Raw genomic sequence first — 18,306 nt, forward strand, 5'->3', positions numbered from 1 at the left:
ATAACTTTAACTCATTTTAATTTATCTTATTATTATTCACAAATTATCTCAACTCATTTCTAAATTCAAACGAAAATTTTTATGTTTTGAAAGATCATGATCTCACACGCAATTATAATAATTCTATGTTTTGAAAGATCATGATCTCACACTCAATTATACTAATTGATTTTGAGAAACGAGTCCAAGGACTTGAATGGTACCAAAAAAGGTAACTAAACTAAAATGGTGGTAAAATGTTACCAAACTCAGTGCTAAGATGTAGCGAATGGTGAACAGAAATGACGCCAATGGAGTAGAAAACATGGCATTATCCTGCGCGGTTCAGCTGTGCCTAACATTATTGTTTTAAGAAAAAGTCTAGATAGTTTATAGATTAGTAGTAAGTCAACCACGCGGGATGCCTCCAAATTGCATTGCTTCGTCTAAATCGCGAACCTCCCGGCTTTCAAGCCTCAAAGCCGGCTGCCAATTTCCAAACGCCTCTTTGTTCGTCTCTTTCGGTTTCTAGAGGCAGGCATCATCTGAAAAGGTTTTGTTCCCCTCACCTTCGATACTTCGTGATGTGATAAACCTACCGCTTTCTCTGTTCTTCTTCTTCCTCGGTTTTTTTTCCCCATGGAAAACACCATGCAACGCTAAGACAAGCTGTTCTGCTAGGCCTGCTTTATCCGATTTTGCTTGTATCAGCCTTACTTTTGGGTTCGTGGAACGATCGGACGGTCAGGGTTCGCGGAGGAAAGAGAATGAAGAACGAAGACCGAGCCAGGTCCCTCTTTGGGATTTCCCTCTCAGACCGGCCTATATGGAAGCAATTCCTCATTTGCTCTTCTGGGTTCTTCTTTGGCTACCTTGTTAATGGCATTTGCGAGGTTTGTTTATTATTCGTTGACTTTTTCTTATTAATTCTCTCTCGCCCTCACTCAAAATGCTTTCGCATTTGAGTCGGGTTGTGATGATTTTTGGTTGTTTTAGGTTTATTTTGATGGGTATCTACTCTCTTTCATTTTGGGTACCCTCTGTTTGATTGCCGAGATTACGTGGGAAAAGAGAACACGCATTTTGGACTAAAAGATCAAAACAGATTATAATTTCATGTTGCTTTGGATTCTAAAGATGCCAATCTATCCATCTGAGTGATTGTTTACTTGTTTTTGTATTCTTGGGTTTCAACTGATGGGGAATTTTAGAATCTAATATCTAAATTCCCTTCTTTTCCCACGTTTCCCCTGCAAACAAATTAGAGATGAAACGCTTTTTGCACTTTAGCCTTCCGCGCAATTTCTCAAATTCGGTATGCGCTACAAATTTTGTGAAGAGTGTCGTCAGAGCTATCTTGTACCCTGCCTTTTGAATAATCTTCATTTCTATGTTCTAGGGCTACTGTTTTATTGGTTTTATCCGCTGTTAATCTCATCTTCTGAATAGCAAATAATTTGGATAGTTTCGTGTGTGTGTGTGTGTGTGTTTTTTTTTTCTCTCCAAACTTTTTTTCTTCTCTGAGCACTGACATACTATTTTGGGTGATCCCAGGAATTCGTGTACAATCGGCTCCAATTCAGGTAATCTTGTATTCCTTCCATTTGCCAATTTGATTTTTTCGTGCATCAATTCAACTTTGTCAATGTGTCAATTCTACGTTTATTACTTACTCTCTTGGTTTCAGCTATGGTTGGTATTTCACCTTTGTGCAAGGATTTGTCTACCTGATACTCATATACTTACAAGGATTCACCACCAAGCAAATGGTGAACCCTTGGAGGACGTATGTGAAACTCTCTGCTGTTCTTATGGGTTCACATGGATTAACTAAAGGGTCTTTGGCATTTCTTAACTATCCGGCACAGATAATGTTCAAATCCACAAAGGTAAACAGTGATGGAATCTGTCTTTTAAAGTTTACCTATTGTAAGCAGAGGATTGACTGAATTTGTTGCAATAATAGTTTTTGGCTTCCACATTTGTTATTGATTTAATTTCGTTTTTGCTATAACTCTGGAAAATCAGTTTTTTATAGACTTCGATATTGGAATAGTAACATAGCTAATCTATGTTGGCATCTCTATTTTCTTACATGTGTGTCTGTGATTGTGAAAATTCAGGTTCTGCCGGTCATGATAATGGGTTCCTTCATTCCTGGCTTGAGAAGGAAATATCCAGCTCATGAATACATCTCTGCGATGCTTCTAGTAATTGGTCTGATCCTTTTCACCTTAGCAGACGCCCATACGTCTCCTAATTTTAGCATTGCTGGTGTTGTAATGATAATGGGTGCTCTAATCATGGATGCCTTCTTGGGAAATTTGCAAGAAGCAATTTTTACCATGAATCCCGATACCACACAGGTGACTTATAGACCCTGAGGTTTATGAAAGCAAAAGTGAATCAATCTTTAAAAAAAAAAAGGAATTTTTGTTTTTAACTATAATATTTTCTTATTATTCTACTGACAGACGGAGATGTTATTCTGCTCAACTGTTGTGGGGTTGCCTTTCTTGGTTCCACCAATGATCCTAACAGGAGAGCTGGTTAAGGCTTGGAATTCTTGTTCAGAGGTAAGAACAAGCCCGTACCTTACAGATAGCTTTTACCATTTTAATTGCGTATGCGTGCTCTATAATTTCGTCGCAGGAATTGATGATTTAACTGCTGTTCACTTTAGTAGTTTATTTACTTCTGAATTAAGAGGGTTATTAGTTATTCAAGATTAGGAATTGGTTAGAATTCTTTATAATAACATTAGACATTGAATAGAATCTGATATATGATTGGTACCTTCCTTTGTTCTTCATTTTTCATGGTTAACTTTCTAACGGTAAGTGTCATTATTTTTTCTTTTTCTCCTTGTTGGATTGTCTTTGTAACGTTTTGTTAATGAACTGCAGCATCCTTATGTCTATGGGGTGTTGGTGTTTGAAGCCATGGCGACATTCATTGGGCAAGTGTCTGTTTTATCGCTCATTGCCATTTTTGGGGCTGCCACCACTGCCATGGTAAATATATATTCTTCCTCCAAACTGCATCTCTGTCTGTCGATTATATCATGTTATTGTTCCAGGTTATTATAGAGGAATCACTTAAGATCGTTGGGGAATGTCGCAGCCACTTTGATACAGGATTTGAATTAAGCATATATATATCTTTTAATGCCACTTGAATGGGTGCATCTAGTTCTGTTGTCTGTACTGAGGGCGTCTCTAGCCTTCTATAAATTATAGTAGTTATGAGCCTTTTTTCAGAACTTTATTGCTGAAATTCCGTGACATATTTACTGGAACGTCTTTGATCATCATGGAATTGCCTTCTATGCATCATATGATGTCATTAGAGCATTTTTCACTAAATTAACCATTGGAATTCTGATTGATGCTGGCATTCAGGTAACAACTGCTAGAAAGGCAGTCACTCTGTTGCTATCATACATGATATTTACAAAGCCATTAACTGAACAGCATGGGACAGGGCTGTTGCTCATAGCCATGGGAATCATTCTGAAGATGTTGCCTGACAACAAACTTCCAGGTAGGAGTGCAGTGGCATCCACAAAGCAGGGAAAACCCTCCAGCAAAGTAGACAATAGCCTGCAAGAAAATGGAGAGAGTGTAGAGGAAGAGAAAAATCTTTTAGTCTGAAGATCAACGTAGATGTTAATCTCTTTTATTCTGGTTTTTCTTTTATTATTTTGCAATTTGTTAATCGAGGTTCCTAGAAAAGGCACAGGGATAAGAGAAAGCAGAAATATATATTTTACCAACACGTGATGTAGGTTGATATGGTGAGGAATGAGATTATTCACATTAGATATTATGGAAACTGAATGATTTAACAGTTGGGAGTTTCCTGAATTTCTTACTTAAATACCATGAACCAAATCTTCAAAACAATGGCCAAGGACAAGAGTGTAAAGAGGGGGGAATTGTCTTTTGTCGAGACAAAACAACGAAGTCGACACAACGAAGATGGATGGGCATTTTCCTCCATCTGCCGGGTGTCATTCGAACAAGATTTTATGGATTAATCAATCTTCTATGAATTATAACATCATCATGCATCAGTTTTTCGTAACCCATTTGTCATCTTTCGTCTTTTGGCAACTCTCAACTACAACAAATGCATTTTGGATTAATTGAATTTTACATAGCAAGCAAGTTGGAAACTTTCTCAAAAACTTTCAACTTTTCAATATCCTTCCACCCTAAGTTTTAAGGCAGTTTTTATTTTATCAGACCCTAAAGTCTAACCTAAAAGTTATAGAGAAATGATATTTGTAATCATGAAGTGTGCAAGTGTCATACACTCCTTTTGAAAAAATGAAGAAAATATAGAATTCACATGAAAAACTAAATTTTTTAATAATGGATCCCACTCTTTTTCAGAAGAAATACACGGCGCTTGCATAAATCATTACTGTATCTAACATTAGTTTAAAACCATATATACCTATACAATTCTTCTAGAGGCAGTTGACCCTTGCAAACGGTGGGTAGTCTGCCCTCCCACGTCAGCCGTTATATTTTATTTGAAGAAGAAGAAGAAAAAGAAATGGGAAAAAGATGAAAATGTTGGCTTGTTCTTCAAATTTCCGAATGAGCTCTGCAGAAAAGTGAAAAAATTGAAATGGGCTGATCTTCTTACTTCACGTTGTGCTTTGATTGTTGAAAGAAAGTAAAAAAAAAATTGGGAAAAACGTGGGTCTTCTGCGTTTAGTCTTCAGGGTCATTGTCTTGGTTGGCTTGGTAAGAAATCCTTGTTTAGTTTTCGGGGTGCCTTTTTATTTACGCCATGTAGGATCCGTTTACCCCGCCCGCATATGCGCGAGGCGACTGCAGCTAGAGTTTTTCATACGTATATTTCAAACCGGGTAAAAACTTTAGTACTTCTTATGGTTTTAGGCCCAAGACGCATTCCAGACACTGGCCCATATTGTTCATTTTTGGTAACGGCAGTGGCCCCATTAGCAACGGGCATCCATGTTAAAACTTAAAAACATAAAATATTGCAGCAGCACGTTGCCCATGTGCACCGATCTTAGCCGTCATGACGACCCTATCTAACGGCCTCAATTGAAAGTTCGTTCCCCACCTGATCCAACGGCTCCAAAAAATTGAAGAGAGAGAGAGAGAACCTCTTCCTGTCTTCCCTTTTAACACGCCTGAAACAAAAGCAGACATTTTTGAAAGAAACCCTAAAATCTCTCCTTTCTGCTACCCCTTGCGCTTTTGGAAGAACTCCATAGACAATCATGAAAGGAACGAAACGTTTCGGTGTATCCGAATCGAACCCCGACACCAATGAGACGGCCGTGAGTATCCGTACTTTGCTCTCTCCCTCCTCTTTTTTCTTACCCCGAAAATCCCTATTTTTTTAAGTTTTTAAATCTATTTGGGGTAGGAGACTATTATCTGTTCAGCTGACCACCGTACGAAAATTCTGATCGAGTTCGAATTTGTGTACTAAATAGTAAGTACTCGAGCAATATGAAACGTGAAAATTTCACGTTTTTTGCTTTTTATTTGGTTAGCTTTGGTGTAGAAGGCTTCGAAAGCAGTGTTCATATTGAATTCTTTTGAGGGAAGTGAAAAGTGAAACTAGACGGTAGTACAATTTTGGTGCTTCACCTAAAGTTTATCCGGTTGTTGAAAATTAGTTCATTCTTCTTAACTTGAATTTAGATTATAAAAGTCCTTTTACCGTGTTGTTGATAATTTTTAAATATTTGATTTGATTTTTGTAACAAATGTCTAGGTTGGAGTGTTGGTGGAGACTTATTTTCTAATAGAATATGTAGAACTGCAAATGTCCAATATCGGGGTGTTTTTTTTTTGTCTTTGTTTTTTTGGGGGGGGGGCGGGGAGAGAGAGAGAGAGCTTAGTGAATTTTTACTTTTTGGATGAAATGCCCGAACAGCCGAACATCGCTTTACCATGCAATTCAGGCTGTCGTCACGACTCACGAGCTCTTGAAAATACCGTAGGTTTTAAGAAGATGAGAAAGCTTTATTGAAATGGTTGCCGAAAAGATTGCCATGGCAATGGATATTCCTCTCTTGAAATGGGCTTTTTTAACTGTTCAATTGTTAGAATCTTCCATTCACTTGCAAAATGAGCACAATGTCTGCTGGAGCTCTAAAAGAAATGCTGGTGATTTTATCTTCCCTAGGAAAAACGAAAAGGATTGTTAGAGGTTGGCTGTGAAACTTGGTGTTCAGAAAAAAGTGTCTTTTCTATTTTTTTTAATGCGGATGGTTTGTGTTGGCCTGTCTCCTTCTTATGTATTTATGTGTCCAACTGTTTGGAGGCTTATAATGGTTCTTCTCGTTTAAATTTGATACAGTTTCGGAATAAAAGAGTAATGGCAGGATCTGCCTTTGATGCTCACAGGGCAGAACCATCTCAACAGTTGGCAGCAACTGCTCCATTGGACATGCAACGGGCGAACTCATCTTGGCAGCACGTGAGAGCTCTCAATACCCAATTTGCAAGGTGCACCATTCTTCTATCTGTCTTTTTTTTCTCCCCTTTGACAATGGCATTTATCATGTCATCATGTAGTCTGTTCCTATTCTGCAAATTTGCTATTTCTAGGTTTTTATGTTATCATGTCTTGATATCCTTTTTTATGTTCTTAAGTACTTCCATGTTCTATTGGTTCTCTGAAGTTGTATTTCCTGTTGTTAATAATTGGACCATCAAGCCAGGCCCAACCCAAATGGAGGTGGCGCCTCAAGAGGGTTGGGACGACTCCAGTCCCAACAATATGTTTGATTTCCATGGCTTTTTGGATTACCCAACTTGAGACCCTAGGATGAAAAGAGTTCAGAGGAGTGGGTTCTAACCCCTCAGCAGTGCACCTACCCCTCACCACTCCATTTTTAGACTCACAAACTACTAGAATACCTTCCAATGCACTGTCCTCTGGATTACCCAAGCTACCCGCACTATGATGATCCTCCAACTTGGATTTCACGGCATCTGAAGAAGGTTTCAGCTCCTTACATAGTGTATGTGCATTTGAAGGTGACAGGGATGGCCCAGACAACATCTCTGTCAAGTTCTGTGAATTTTCACAGTGTTTCGACCCACCCAACAGCTCACCCATCCTCTCCTCTGTGACCTCTTGCGGAATAGCAGCTTCTACAGACTCCGACGATGCCTTTAGCACCATCGCGATGGCTGGAGGCAGCCCAGAGGGGACCGTCGCACCCTTCTGTCCCAAACCAGAGGACACCGATCCTTCCGATGAGAACCCAGTGGCCACCTCTGAAGCTTCGAGCTGTCTCAAAACTTCCATAGACGCCGGCGACATCATTAAAGCCGTCGTGATGAGTGGAGGCAACCCAGAGTGGTCCATCGCATCCTTCTGTGTCACCCCATGAGTCAAAGAATCTCCCGATGGCATACCCCTCTGAAACGCATCTTCTTCTGTAACCGAGAACACTTCTGGCACTAAAATTTCGTCGCAATTGTCGCCGGAGGCAATCCCTGAGGCTGACGGCGCCGAGCCATCGATGGTTGACAACGGCCCAGTGGCTTTCGAGCCCTTCACGGGAGAAAGCCCACAATGGCAGGGTGATATCATTTGCTTACAAGAGACCAAAATAGAATTAATTACAAGGCAAATAATTCGTAGCTTGTGGAGAGGGCATCATGTTGGATGGTCGTATCTACCTTCCAAATGTGCCTCGGGTGGTGTTCTTATCATGTTCGATAAAAGAGTGGTGGAAAGAGTAGAGGAATGTGTGGGTGAATTCACTGTGGCATGCTCCTTTGTAAATGTAGAAGATGGCTTTCGTTGGGCTTTTGCAGGTGTATACGGTCCTAATGTTGACTCAGAAAGAAGCTTATTGTGGGAAGAGTTGGCTGGAATCATTAGTTGGTGGGATGTACCAACCTGTATAGGTGGAGACTTCAACGTATCTCGCTTCCCAAGTGAACGATCAGGTACATCCCACATAACTCCCGCTATGAGGGAATTCTCTGATTTTATTTTAGAACAGGAGCTTATGGATATTCCAATAACGGGAGGCTTATATACTTGGTCCAATACTCGAGATCTCCCTTCTTGGTCGAGAATTGATAGATTTTTGTTAACCTCAGAATGGGAATCACACTTTCCGGATGTAATTCAAAGACGATTACCGAGAGTTTGTTCTGATCATTTCCCTATTCTTTTGGATTGTGGAGGCATCCAAGGAGGTAGAAGGTATTTCAAATTTGAAAATATGTGGCTTAAATCTGATGGTTTTGTAGACAGGGTCAGGCAATGGTGGTCTTCGTATGAGTTTCAAGGATCTCCAAGCCACATTCTGGCAAGGAAATTAAAAGCGCTGAAATATGATTTGAAGTTATGGAATGAACAAGTGTTTGGCGATATTGTATCACAGCGACGTTCCCTTATGGAGGAGTTACAGGGCCTAGAGGGAGAGGAGGAGGCAAGAATTCTTAATGAAGCGGAAAAAGTTCGCAAGAGACAGTTAGTTACAGATCTTGAAAGAGTGTTACTAATGGAAGAGACCTCTTGGAGACAGAAATCCAGGGCTTTATGGCTTAAGGAGGGGGATAGATGTACAAAGTTCTTTCATAGGGTCGCTAATTCGCGTCGGAGGGTCAATGCTATAGATACTTTGTTGGTTGATGGTGTAGTTTTCTCGGATCAACCAAGTATTGAGGAGCACTTGGTACAGTATTATGAACATCTTCTATCCGAACAACAATCTTGGAGACCGTTAGCAGATGGGTTGACATTCTCAGTCTTAGACCAACAGTGTGCAGGGTGGATGGAGAGGCCTTTTGAAGAGGAAGAAGTATGCAAAGTTGTCCGTGGTATGGCTAGTGATAAAGCCCCGGGTCCTGATGGTTTTACTATGGGTTTCTTTCAAACCTGTTGGGAGGTGATTAAGGGAGATCTTATGCGGGTTTTTCGAGAGTTCCATTATTATGCTAGTTTTGAAAGAAGTCTCAATGCCACCTTCTTAGCACTCATACCAAAAAAGGTGGGGTCAGTGGATGTTCGTGATTATCGTCCTATTAGCCTTGTGACAGGGGTCTACAAGATTCTCTCCAAAATACTAGCAAATCGACTGAATACGGTGATGGGAAAGTTAATTTCGAAGCCACAAAACGCATTTGTTAAAGGTAGACAAATTCTAGATTCGGTTCTAATTGCAAATGAAGTTTTGGATGGACGCCTCAAATCTCGGGAACCCGGGGTACTTTGCAAATTAGATATGGAAAAAGCCTATGATCATGTTAACTGGAAATTTCTACTCTATTTACTTGCAAGATGCGGTTTTGGAGAGAGATGGATGAAATGGATAGAGTTTTGTATCTCAACAGTACGATTCTCTATTTTGGTGAACGGTTCTCCAGCGGGCTTCTTTGATTCCTCCCGTGGGTTGAGACAGGGAGATCCGCTATCTCCATTACTATTCCTATTTGTCATGGAAGCCCTTAGTAAGATGATTGTAGGGCTTGAGGAAGGTGGTTTTCTCCACGGTTTCTCGGTGGGGAATGGTAATTTCGACTCTCTTGATATTTCTCATTTGTTGTTTGCTGATGATACTCTTATATTTTGTGGAGCAAATCTTGGAAATATCCAATCTCTGAGGCCCTATTTCTTTGCTTCGAAGTGGTTTCGGGTTTGAAAGTTAACCTGTCAAAGTCTGAGATGGTGCCGGTGGGGAATGTTCCTGATGTGGCTGCTCTAGCCTCTCTTTTGGGATGTAAGGTATCCTCTTTACCCCTTCAGTATCTTGGATTACCACTGGGTGCCTCCTTCAAATCAAAGCAGATTTGGAATCCTGTGGTTGAAAAGGTGGAGCGTAGGCTGGCATCTTGGAAGAGATTGTATTTATCCAAAGGTGGCAGGCTTACATTGATCAAAAGTACTCTTTCTAACCTTCCCACCTACTTTTTGTCTCTTTTCCCACTCCCAGTAAAGATTGCCAAACGTATTGAGAAGCTACAACGTGATTTCTTGTGGAGTGGTTTGGGGGACGAGTTAAAGTTTCATTTGGTCAATTGGAACACTGTATGCACTCCAGTCTCTGGGGGTGGATTGGGTATTCATAACTTGATTAAATTCAATCAAGCTTTATTGGGAAAATGGTTGTGGCGATACCAACAAGAAAGGGGGGCTTTATGGAAATCGGTCATTGATGCACAGGTTGGGGAAGCATGGGGCGGTTGGTGCTCGAAAGAGGTACGTGGTCCATATGGGGTAGGGTTGTGGAAAAACATTAGGAAGGGGTGGGAGACTTTCAGGAGATATACACATACTGGGGTGGGTGATGGCTCTCGCGTAAGATTTTGGTATGATAGATGGTGTGGTGAACACTGTCTTAAAGACACTTTTCCCGCCATTTTTGAGTTAGCACGAGTAAAGGATGCAGCGATAGCGGACATTTTGGCTTTTTCTAATGGCTCCCCTCAATGGAATGTGGACTTCATTAGGGCAGCCCATGATTGGGAGATGGAGGTTATTTCGGATTTCTATGCAGCTTTGTATTCAGTACGTATGACAGAGGGTACGATGGATATGATGTTTTGGAGCCCTTCCAAAAAAGGTAGATTCACGGTTAAGTCATTTCACATAGTTTTATCGAATCAGGGCAGGCTCTCATTCCCATGGAAGAGCATATGGCAAACCAAAGCTCCTTCAAAAGCAGCTTTTTTTGTTTGGACAGCAGCTTTGGACAAAATTCTTACCACGAATAATCTAAGGAAAAGACGATTAATGGTATTAGATTGGTGTTATATGTGCAAGAAAGATGGAGAATCTGTTGATCATTTGTTTCTACATTGTGAGGTGGCTAGGACCCTGTGGGCTGATTTTTTTACAGGACTTGGTTTATCATGGGTTATGCCCGGTAGATTGGTGGATTTTCTATCATGCTGGAGAGGCCTTCGTGGAAACACACAAGTTGCAGCAATATGGAAAATGGTCCCTATATGTATGTGTTGGTGTATTTGGCGGGAGCGAAATGATAGAAGTTTCGAAAACCAAGAGAGAACAATGGAGGAGCTTAAACGTTTTTTCTTTAAAACTTTATTTTCTTGGGTGGGGGCTATTGTTTGTAATGGACTCAATGTTCATGACTTTCTTCTTACGTTGTACAGTTATAGATAGGTATTTCACATGTATACTTCCTGTGTACTTGGGCTTTGCCTATTATTATGAATAAAACTTCTTGATTACTTATCAAAAAAAAAAAAAAAAAATAATTGGACCATCATTGTTCTTGATCTTATATACCTTGCAGATCGATTTTTATTTTCCCACTGCAAGGCCTGATTTGTTATATCTATTTTGAACAGTTGGGTGCAAGCACAAATGAAGAACCACCCGGATGAACTTTGGGAAGATGGTGTCCGGGACTATCTAACCCATGCTTCAAACATTATGGTATTTCCAAACTAATTTTATTTTGTTTGAAAAGTGTTATATATTTCTTTGTTTGCATTCCTTAGTTGTGCCAAGTATAGTTATCTGAACTATCTCAATATGTTTTGGGCCCCTGCCCATTTGATGGCTGAAGAAGATATATTTTGCAAAAGATAATGTTGAGGGTTCATCTTGTATTGTTTACTGGATTTACTTTATGTTAATACATGAATGTAATTACATATATGTCTACTTTTCAGATTAGTGATGTTTTTGGCAAACCCTTTAAATGGCTATATGCATGTTCTAATGGACGCATGTAATTGTATTTGAAAATAATTATACCCCTTCTTTTGTAGACTTGGTCGCTCTATTGCCCGATCTTTATCAGTTTTTTTTTTTTTGCTTAGGATATGCATACTCTCTCTCTCTCTCTCTCTCTCTCTCTCTATATATATATATATATATATAGGGAAATGGTTACAATAGGAGCAGCTTGGTTATAACTTTGTCTAGCCAGTATCAAAGTAGTTCTTTACTTTTAATTTGTTTTGGTTTTTTTTTTTTTGGGGGGGGTGGGGGGAATATCGACGTAATAGATGAAAAGACTTTTTTCCTAAATCTGGTTCCTTAACTCAAACCTGACCATGATGTTTCAATTATATTACTTCTATTTCACTATAAAGCACGGAAAAATCTTTATGATGTCATTAACTGTTACATATTTCTATTTGATCTCTTTTTAGGAGAAGTTCAGTGATGTTGTCAACTGGCTCAAAGCAAATGCAGCAAAAGGAGGTAGCTTGTCTAGGTCGGAAGCTCAAGCTGTTGAAAATAAAGTGGCATTTGAAAGCAATAATAGTGGGATGAAGTTATCTCAGGAGAAAACCGGGTTTAATCCATCAGGCACCACTACAAACGTTGCACCATCATGGGGTTCTGGAGTATTCTCCAGTTGTCAAACCTCTGGGTTTCCTGCAGTGAGCACAACTTCATTGAGCTTCGGAGCATTCCCAAAGAATGAAGCCCCTGGATCTACTCCGGCAGGGACAAACACAACCTTTTCAAACACATTGAGCTCTAAAGTGTTTTCAAATAGTCAAACCACTGGATCTAATCCAGCAGGCACACCCACAACCTTTTCAAATTTGAGTTCTGGAGTATTTTCAAACAGTCAGACCCCTGGGTTTACTCCAGCTGGCCCAACTGCAAACTTTGCGAATTCATGGAGCTCTGGAGTATTTTCAAACATTCAAAAGCCTGTCTTGTTTGGTGGTATTATTTTATTTGATTTTAAGAAATATCTTCTATGATCTTTGACAAAAGCACTAATATTAGAAGCTTTATGATGTTAAAGTTAAAGTTGGTGCTCAAAATGTGTTTCACTCAAGTGGAAACCTGAACTTAGTAGAAAAAACCTACATTCTTGTTGAACAGAAAAAAAAAAGGTTACTAGACCATACAGGGATGGTAAAGTGGACTATAACACATAGAGAACTCCACTAGACCTCAGTTTCACAGGGTAAAGGTACATACTCATTAAAATGATGACTTATTTTAATAGAAAGTTCGAACTGGTTGAAAATTTGAAGTCTATCTTTAGTCCGTGAACCAGTCCTTGTGCCCTTGGAACTTCACAAAGAGTTCCTGAAACCCAGTACCTTTGTGGTGATGAACAATTTGATCAGTGAAAATTAGCTGTTAGAACTTAGATAAAAGCTCAGCGATACAGACTGAACTTTTCTAGTTGTCTCTATTAGCTGTTCCATTTTTAGCACAGAGTTGTATGAGTTGCTTTGATGAGATTGAGGTGCATTTGATTTGCTACTTTTTTACTTTCAGGGAATCAAAGTTCGGTCACTGTTGCTCAAAGTTCAGTTCCCACAAACTGTGATGCTTCAGATGATGCAGATGGTGGTGAGACAATGGAATTTTTTCACTCTATTTTTCTTCATTCAAATAAAATAGTTTTATGTTTCTAAAACTACCATCCTAGAACTTGGTTACAGTTAGTGGAGATGGGTATAGACTTTTTAACTAAATTAAATAATAAGGTTTGAAATTATTGGTGGACGATATTTCGGACATCAATGAATTTTTCTCTTTTGCTGATCTACGGAAGGAATTTTCCTCTTTTGTAGACAATGAGTTGGAGCAGCCTAGCAGCCCATCTGTTAAAAAGTCAGAAGAGAAGGGCATAGTTGTAGTTCATGAAGTCAAGTGCAAGCTTTATGTGAAGGTATTCAACTGTGAAAACTGTTTTTAATAGGTAAAAACACAAGTCACACTCCCACATGGGATTGCTCGGTAACCTCATTTCATTTCCTTCTCTCACCAAGAAGGCAATGCCATTAGGTCTAAAGACCATTGAATTTTATTGTGAGAACTTTTATGATATCATCTTGCAGATACAGCATCTGTATATTTTTTCTTCTTTTTTCGGTTTTAATTAATGCTGTTCACCCATATTTTCACTCAAAAGAGCAATATACGTACCATATATGTCATATGTCTCCTTGCTGCATGCATTTAATGATAGGAATAGATATTGCCATTTTGAAATTGTGCAAATGATAATTGTTGTTTCATTTGTTGGCAGTTTCATCAATGAACTTTGTTGTAATCGTTACTAGGTTAGTAGCTACACAACAAGACAGTGCATGCTTGTTGTGCATGCAATCTTGCTTTTGTATGCTAGGGCTGAGTGTTCTGCCCCAATTTAAGGGCGTAGTAGCTCATCCATTGACCATTCATCAGGCTAGATCTACTTTAAATTGATTAGATTAGTTAATGTCGTATACTCGGGCCTTTGTCTACTTTATTCTCAATAAAATTTTGTTTATCAATACCTATAAAAAAAAAAATTGTTTATCAATGAAAAAAAAGATTAGTTAACGTCGTTTATTTTTGCATTTATGGTTCTTGTACATTAACTTATCCAGTATCTGATTTCACTCATATATATAATATTGATCTTTTACTTATAAAAAAAAACACTTATCCAGTATCTGTAACCAGTAAGATTTATGGGCCAGTGGCCTTTGGCCCAGATGGTAGAAGCCTTGTTTAAAAAAAACCATTAAGATTCATGGCAGAATCAAAGAGAGGATTGAATGAGTGATCCAGTAAGAATCTGGCTATTGCTCACTTACAAGTTACGAGTGTTTGCCTAGACCTTATTTTTGTGTTTTTCTTGTCCTTCAATTACTCCAGTCAAGTGATCCAGCAGATAAAGATGCATGGAAAGATAAAGGCATGGGACAGCTTTCCATTAAATGCAAAGAGGGTGTTGACAAGGGTACTAAAGAATCCAAACCAACGATTATTGTGAGAAATGAGGTATGTTTCCGTAGATAATTTTGTTTGAAATATTAAAAACAAAATGATATTAAATTTTGTTCATAAAAAATATTAAATTTAGCATGAAAAGTTTATCTGAAAATGGGAGAATGCATCCCGTCATAGCTGTTAGTTTGGAATTTGGCCACTTATGTGTCCACTTTTTCTCTAATCCTGAATCATAATTATGACACAAAATAAATAGGGGAAACCTTTGCATAATGTTGATTTATGCTACAGTTTATGCTGTATAGATTACTCTCAGCTTAGGATCACGTTGAGCTATGATTTGTCATATGAATTACCTAATTAGTAGTCTTGATAAGTCTCTCTCTCTCTCTCTCTCCCCCCGTCTCTCCCCAAAGTAGGAAATAAATATCATTAAACCATATAGCTGCATTTTGATTATAAAATTCAAGAGCCTTTTGCACCATTCAAGGAGCATATATCTTCTTGTTATAGTTTGAAGTTCCGATTATTAAATTTATTGCCAGCCCATCTCCTTTTTGTTTTGAAGATTCTATTGAAAGGCATAAACCAAGTACACAGGTACGTTTATAAGAGGAGTACCTAACTACAAATAGAAAATGATACAAGAAAACTTATATTGAATGGAGATAATCTTCACGATTTGCTTTTAGCCTATTCTCTAGTAGTTCCTAGCTTGTATTTAGGTATTTTCTCTTGTGTACTTCCTGTGTACTTGGACTATGCCTATTTACTTGTCAATAAAATTTTCTTATTACTTATAAAAAAAATGTATAGGGGCTATCCTCAAAATTTCTATCATTTTCCTCCCTCCAAATGCACCCCTCTAGACAGCTAACGGCCACCTTCCACATCGCTACACTGTGTGGGCTGCCATATAACCCTCTCCAATTGGCAAAAAGGTCTATTTTCTGCAATTGTGAGAGATAGAGAATCTGTAGATGGTGATCTACAGATGCCCTATTTTTTGCACATACAACATCAATCTGTCACAACTCACAATGATATGATGTTTCCTTAGGTTATCTAGGATTTTTCCCCAGTAAGTTTTCCAAGCAAAAAATGCTGTTCTCAGAGGCTCCTTAGACTCTGGCATATACTCCAAGGGAAGGAGTTATTATTCTGAGATATTAGGACCTTGTAGAAAGATAAAAAAAATGAACTTCCGTCTCTGAAAGGCCCAAAGAGTCTGTCAGCCCATCTCCTTGTGGTTACAACTAAAATGATTCTTTATTGTGATTTAACCCTTGTTTTCTCTCCCTTGTAATTTTGTTGTTGGTATCGTTTGTATTGTTGTTTTTGTTAAAGGTGTGTGCATGTGTCCTTTAAAACTTTAAACTATTGTTTCCTAAACTTTCTGTAACCTCTACTGTTTGCAGGTTGGGAGACTGCTGCTTAATGCATTGCTATATCCTGGCATCAAGACAAATTTGCAGAAGAACTCCATTGTTGCAATATTCCATACTTCGGTAAAAACATGATAAAACTGCATATTTACATTTTTATTTCATTTTGACTTAGTTTAGCTGTGGTTTTCCTACACTAGTAATACCAGAAAGCAGTGTCATAGAACTCAGGATAAAATAACAAGCACTATTGAGACTTTCTTTTCCTCTCTTTTTTTCCTAATAAAGGAATTAGACATAAAATGCTTTGGGCGGCATTTGGCTCCTAGGAAAGGAGACAAAAGTAGCTGGGAGTTCTTACCTTACATATCCAAAACCAAAAAAAAAAAAAAATTGTTGGGAGTTATTACCTCTCTCCTGGTTGTTTCCCATTTGGATACATTATTTTTTCATTATCGAGTTAAAGATCTGCCCATTAAAAAAGAAAAGAGCTCAAGATCCAATATTTTTATCAGGGCCTATAATTTCTAAATACTGCACTCAAACAAAATTCATTATCTTTAATATATGAATTCATTTTCTGCAATTCTCTCTTTAGGACACAAATATATTGATATTAACTGTTTTACACACACACCCCCCGTCACACTCATATATGTATGTATTATGAGAGAAATGCTTTTGCCACAATCGTTGATGTGGTACGTTAGATTGTAAATCTACTTTTATTGTAAAATAGATGTAACGTATCATATGAAATCATATCAGTTTGTGAGTTTACTTATGTAAGATCTCTGTGGCTGTAGCACACTTCTCATGTATTATTAGTGATCTTATAACATATACAGATATGTAGAAACACATGCTTCTGTTTGAAGAAATTTCTAATAATGACCTATCTGTTACAGATGATTTGGATTGCGTATACCGTGGTTCTATCTTATACAGTAGTCCTTGAAGCTATTGTATTGTGACTTATATCATGCATTATGAAATTGTTTTGTTTCTCTTGATTTTTGTAGGGTGATAGTGATGGAAATAATGGTGGCAATAACAATAATGTTGTGGCACGTACCTTCTTAATTAAGACAAAAACAGCTGAGGATCGAAATAAACTGGCTACGGCCATTCAAGAATTTGCTCCAGCATCTTGAAAACAACTATAAGCAACAGCTTATTTACATGGATGACACTTATTTTTCCTCATAATTTCCTTCTAAATTTTGAGCCAGTTTCTTTTTGGGGCTCCAGGACCAAGCGGGGAAAAACTTTTTGGGTAGGCTCGATATTAATGTATCTAGTAAGAGGCCACTGTACTTATACCATAAGAGAGGAATGAAAGGGATTATCTTTTGCTGCCAAATTGGAATTTGAGCTCATTTGTGCCCTAAATCTAATACCTATATTTGCGGACTGTTGGAGGATTTTGTGCATCAATCATCATTTTGGTCTATTTTGTTATGTAATTGTTGTCAGTCTCTTTCTGGTCAAAGCCTTGTTAATACCATGTTCTGTACTTTCTACAATATTTAGCTATGAACCTCAACTTTATGCATGCATCGAAAAAGAAAGAAAGTATTAGGACATGTGTGCGAGTCAACGGGCTGGTATACACAAAATCCTTTAAAAGGGTTATAAAAGGGTTGCATTTATAAAGTAACTATTTCTAAAAGAATAGTACTCACAATATTTAATGGCACAATATACCGTCAAAGGTAAAATGATCATATCATTTTATAAATATTGTAATATTTACAATATTCTCTACACCTCTAACCCATACAACGTACGTGCCTTAAATAATCCATCATTATTAGCTAAGTTTGTATATGATCACATAACTTATTTATAGATCTAACAGGACTCATTCTTTAGAGACTAGTCACCCCTTTTTCTGACACAAACCAAAATCTACATACCATTATTAGAAATGACTTATACTAAGGCTGAATTGAAATAATATGATATGGAAGTTGAAAATTGAATAAAATATTGTTAGAATATTATTTTTATTTTGAAATTTAAAAACCTTGAATTGTTTATTGTGTTTTAATTTTTTTTGTCGTTTATTGTATTTTAATTAGAAGTTTGAAAAAATTGTAATGATTAGATAAGATAAGATGAGTTGAAATGATTTCATTTTACAAACCAGACCTAAATGTAATTAGCCGTTTGCATAAAAATCAACGTCTTACAAAATTTACTTTTATGAGTTTTCACCTTTATAGTAATTTCAGAATATAAAAAGGGA

At 38.0% G+C, this 18,306-nt stretch overlaps 2 protein-coding genes across 6 annotated transcripts; both read left to right on the forward strand.

Moving 5' to 3' along the window:
* The first annotated feature begins 268 nt into the window (after positions 1–268).
* On the forward strand, positions 269–3,845 carry LOC109011565 (UDP-galactose/UDP-glucose transporter 2-like). Its single transcript, XM_018992824.2, has 7 exons — positions 269–872; positions 1,534–1,562; positions 1,667–1,868; positions 2,103–2,345; positions 2,454–2,555; positions 2,886–2,993; positions 3,381–3,845. Exons 1-7 carry the CDS (start codon positions 747–749, stop codon positions 3,630–3,632), a joined length of 1,062 nt encoding a protein of 353 aa, XP_018848369.1. The 5' UTR covers positions 269–746; the 3' UTR covers positions 3,633–3,845.
* Positions 3,846–5,143: 1,298 nt separating this feature from the next.
* LOC109011569 (nucleoporin NUP152-like) lies at positions 5,144–17,492 on the forward strand. Of its 5 annotated transcripts, none has more exons than XM_035687778.1 (10): positions 5,153–5,302; positions 5,395–5,460; positions 6,334–6,482; positions 11,316–11,403; positions 12,129–12,657; positions 13,225–13,299; positions 13,524–13,621; positions 14,596–14,721; positions 16,089–16,178; positions 17,078–17,492. In XM_035687778.1, exons 3-10 carry the CDS (start codon positions 6,352–6,354, stop codon positions 17,207–17,209), a joined length of 1,269 nt encoding a protein of 422 aa, XP_035543671.1. In that variant the 5' UTR covers positions 5,153–5,302; positions 5,395–5,460; positions 6,334–6,351; the 3' UTR covers positions 17,210–17,492. The 5 variants fall into 5 exon arrangements, with proteins under 5 accessions (XP_035543670.1, XP_035543671.1, XP_035543674.1 ...); XM_035687781.1 differs by having other exon boundaries at positions 6,381–6,482; XM_035687777.1 differs by lacking the exon at positions 5,395–5,460 and having other exon boundaries at positions 5,144–5,302.
* The last annotated feature ends 814 nt before the right edge of the window (positions 17,493–18,306 follow it).

The sequence above is a fragment of the Juglans regia genome, chromosome 2 (assembly GCF_001411555.2).
Source record: "Juglans regia cultivar Chandler chromosome 2, Walnut 2.0, whole genome shotgun sequence".
NCBI lineage: Eukaryota > Viridiplantae > Streptophyta > Magnoliopsida > Fagales > Juglandaceae > Juglans > Juglans regia.

Bases quoted from the DNA above. Each gene is read 5' to 3' on its own strand.
- LOC109011565 (XM_018992824.2), top strand. From the start codon at position 747: ATGAAGAACGAAGACCGAGCCAGGTCCCTCTTTGGGATTTCCCTCTCA. The intron at 873-1,533 runs GTTTGTTTATTA...GGGTGATCCCAG, and splicing joins TTGTTAATGGCATTTGCGAG to GAATTCGTGTACAATCGGCT. The intron at 1,563-1,666 runs GTAATCTTGTAT...TCTTGGTTTCAG, and splicing joins TACAATCGGCTCCAATTCAG to CTATGGTTGGTATTTCACCT.
- LOC109011569 (XM_035687777.1), top strand. From the start codon at position 5,243: ATGAAAGGAACGAAACGTTTCGGTGTATCCGAATCGAACCCCGACACC. The intron at 11,404-12,128 runs GTATTTCCAAAC...ATCTCTTTTTAG, and splicing joins CCCATGCTTCAAACATTATG to GAGAAGTTCAGTGATGTTGT. The intron at 13,622-14,595 runs GTATTCAACTGT...CAATTACTCCAG, and splicing joins AGTGCAAGCTTTATGTGAAG to TCAAGTGATCCAGCAGATAA.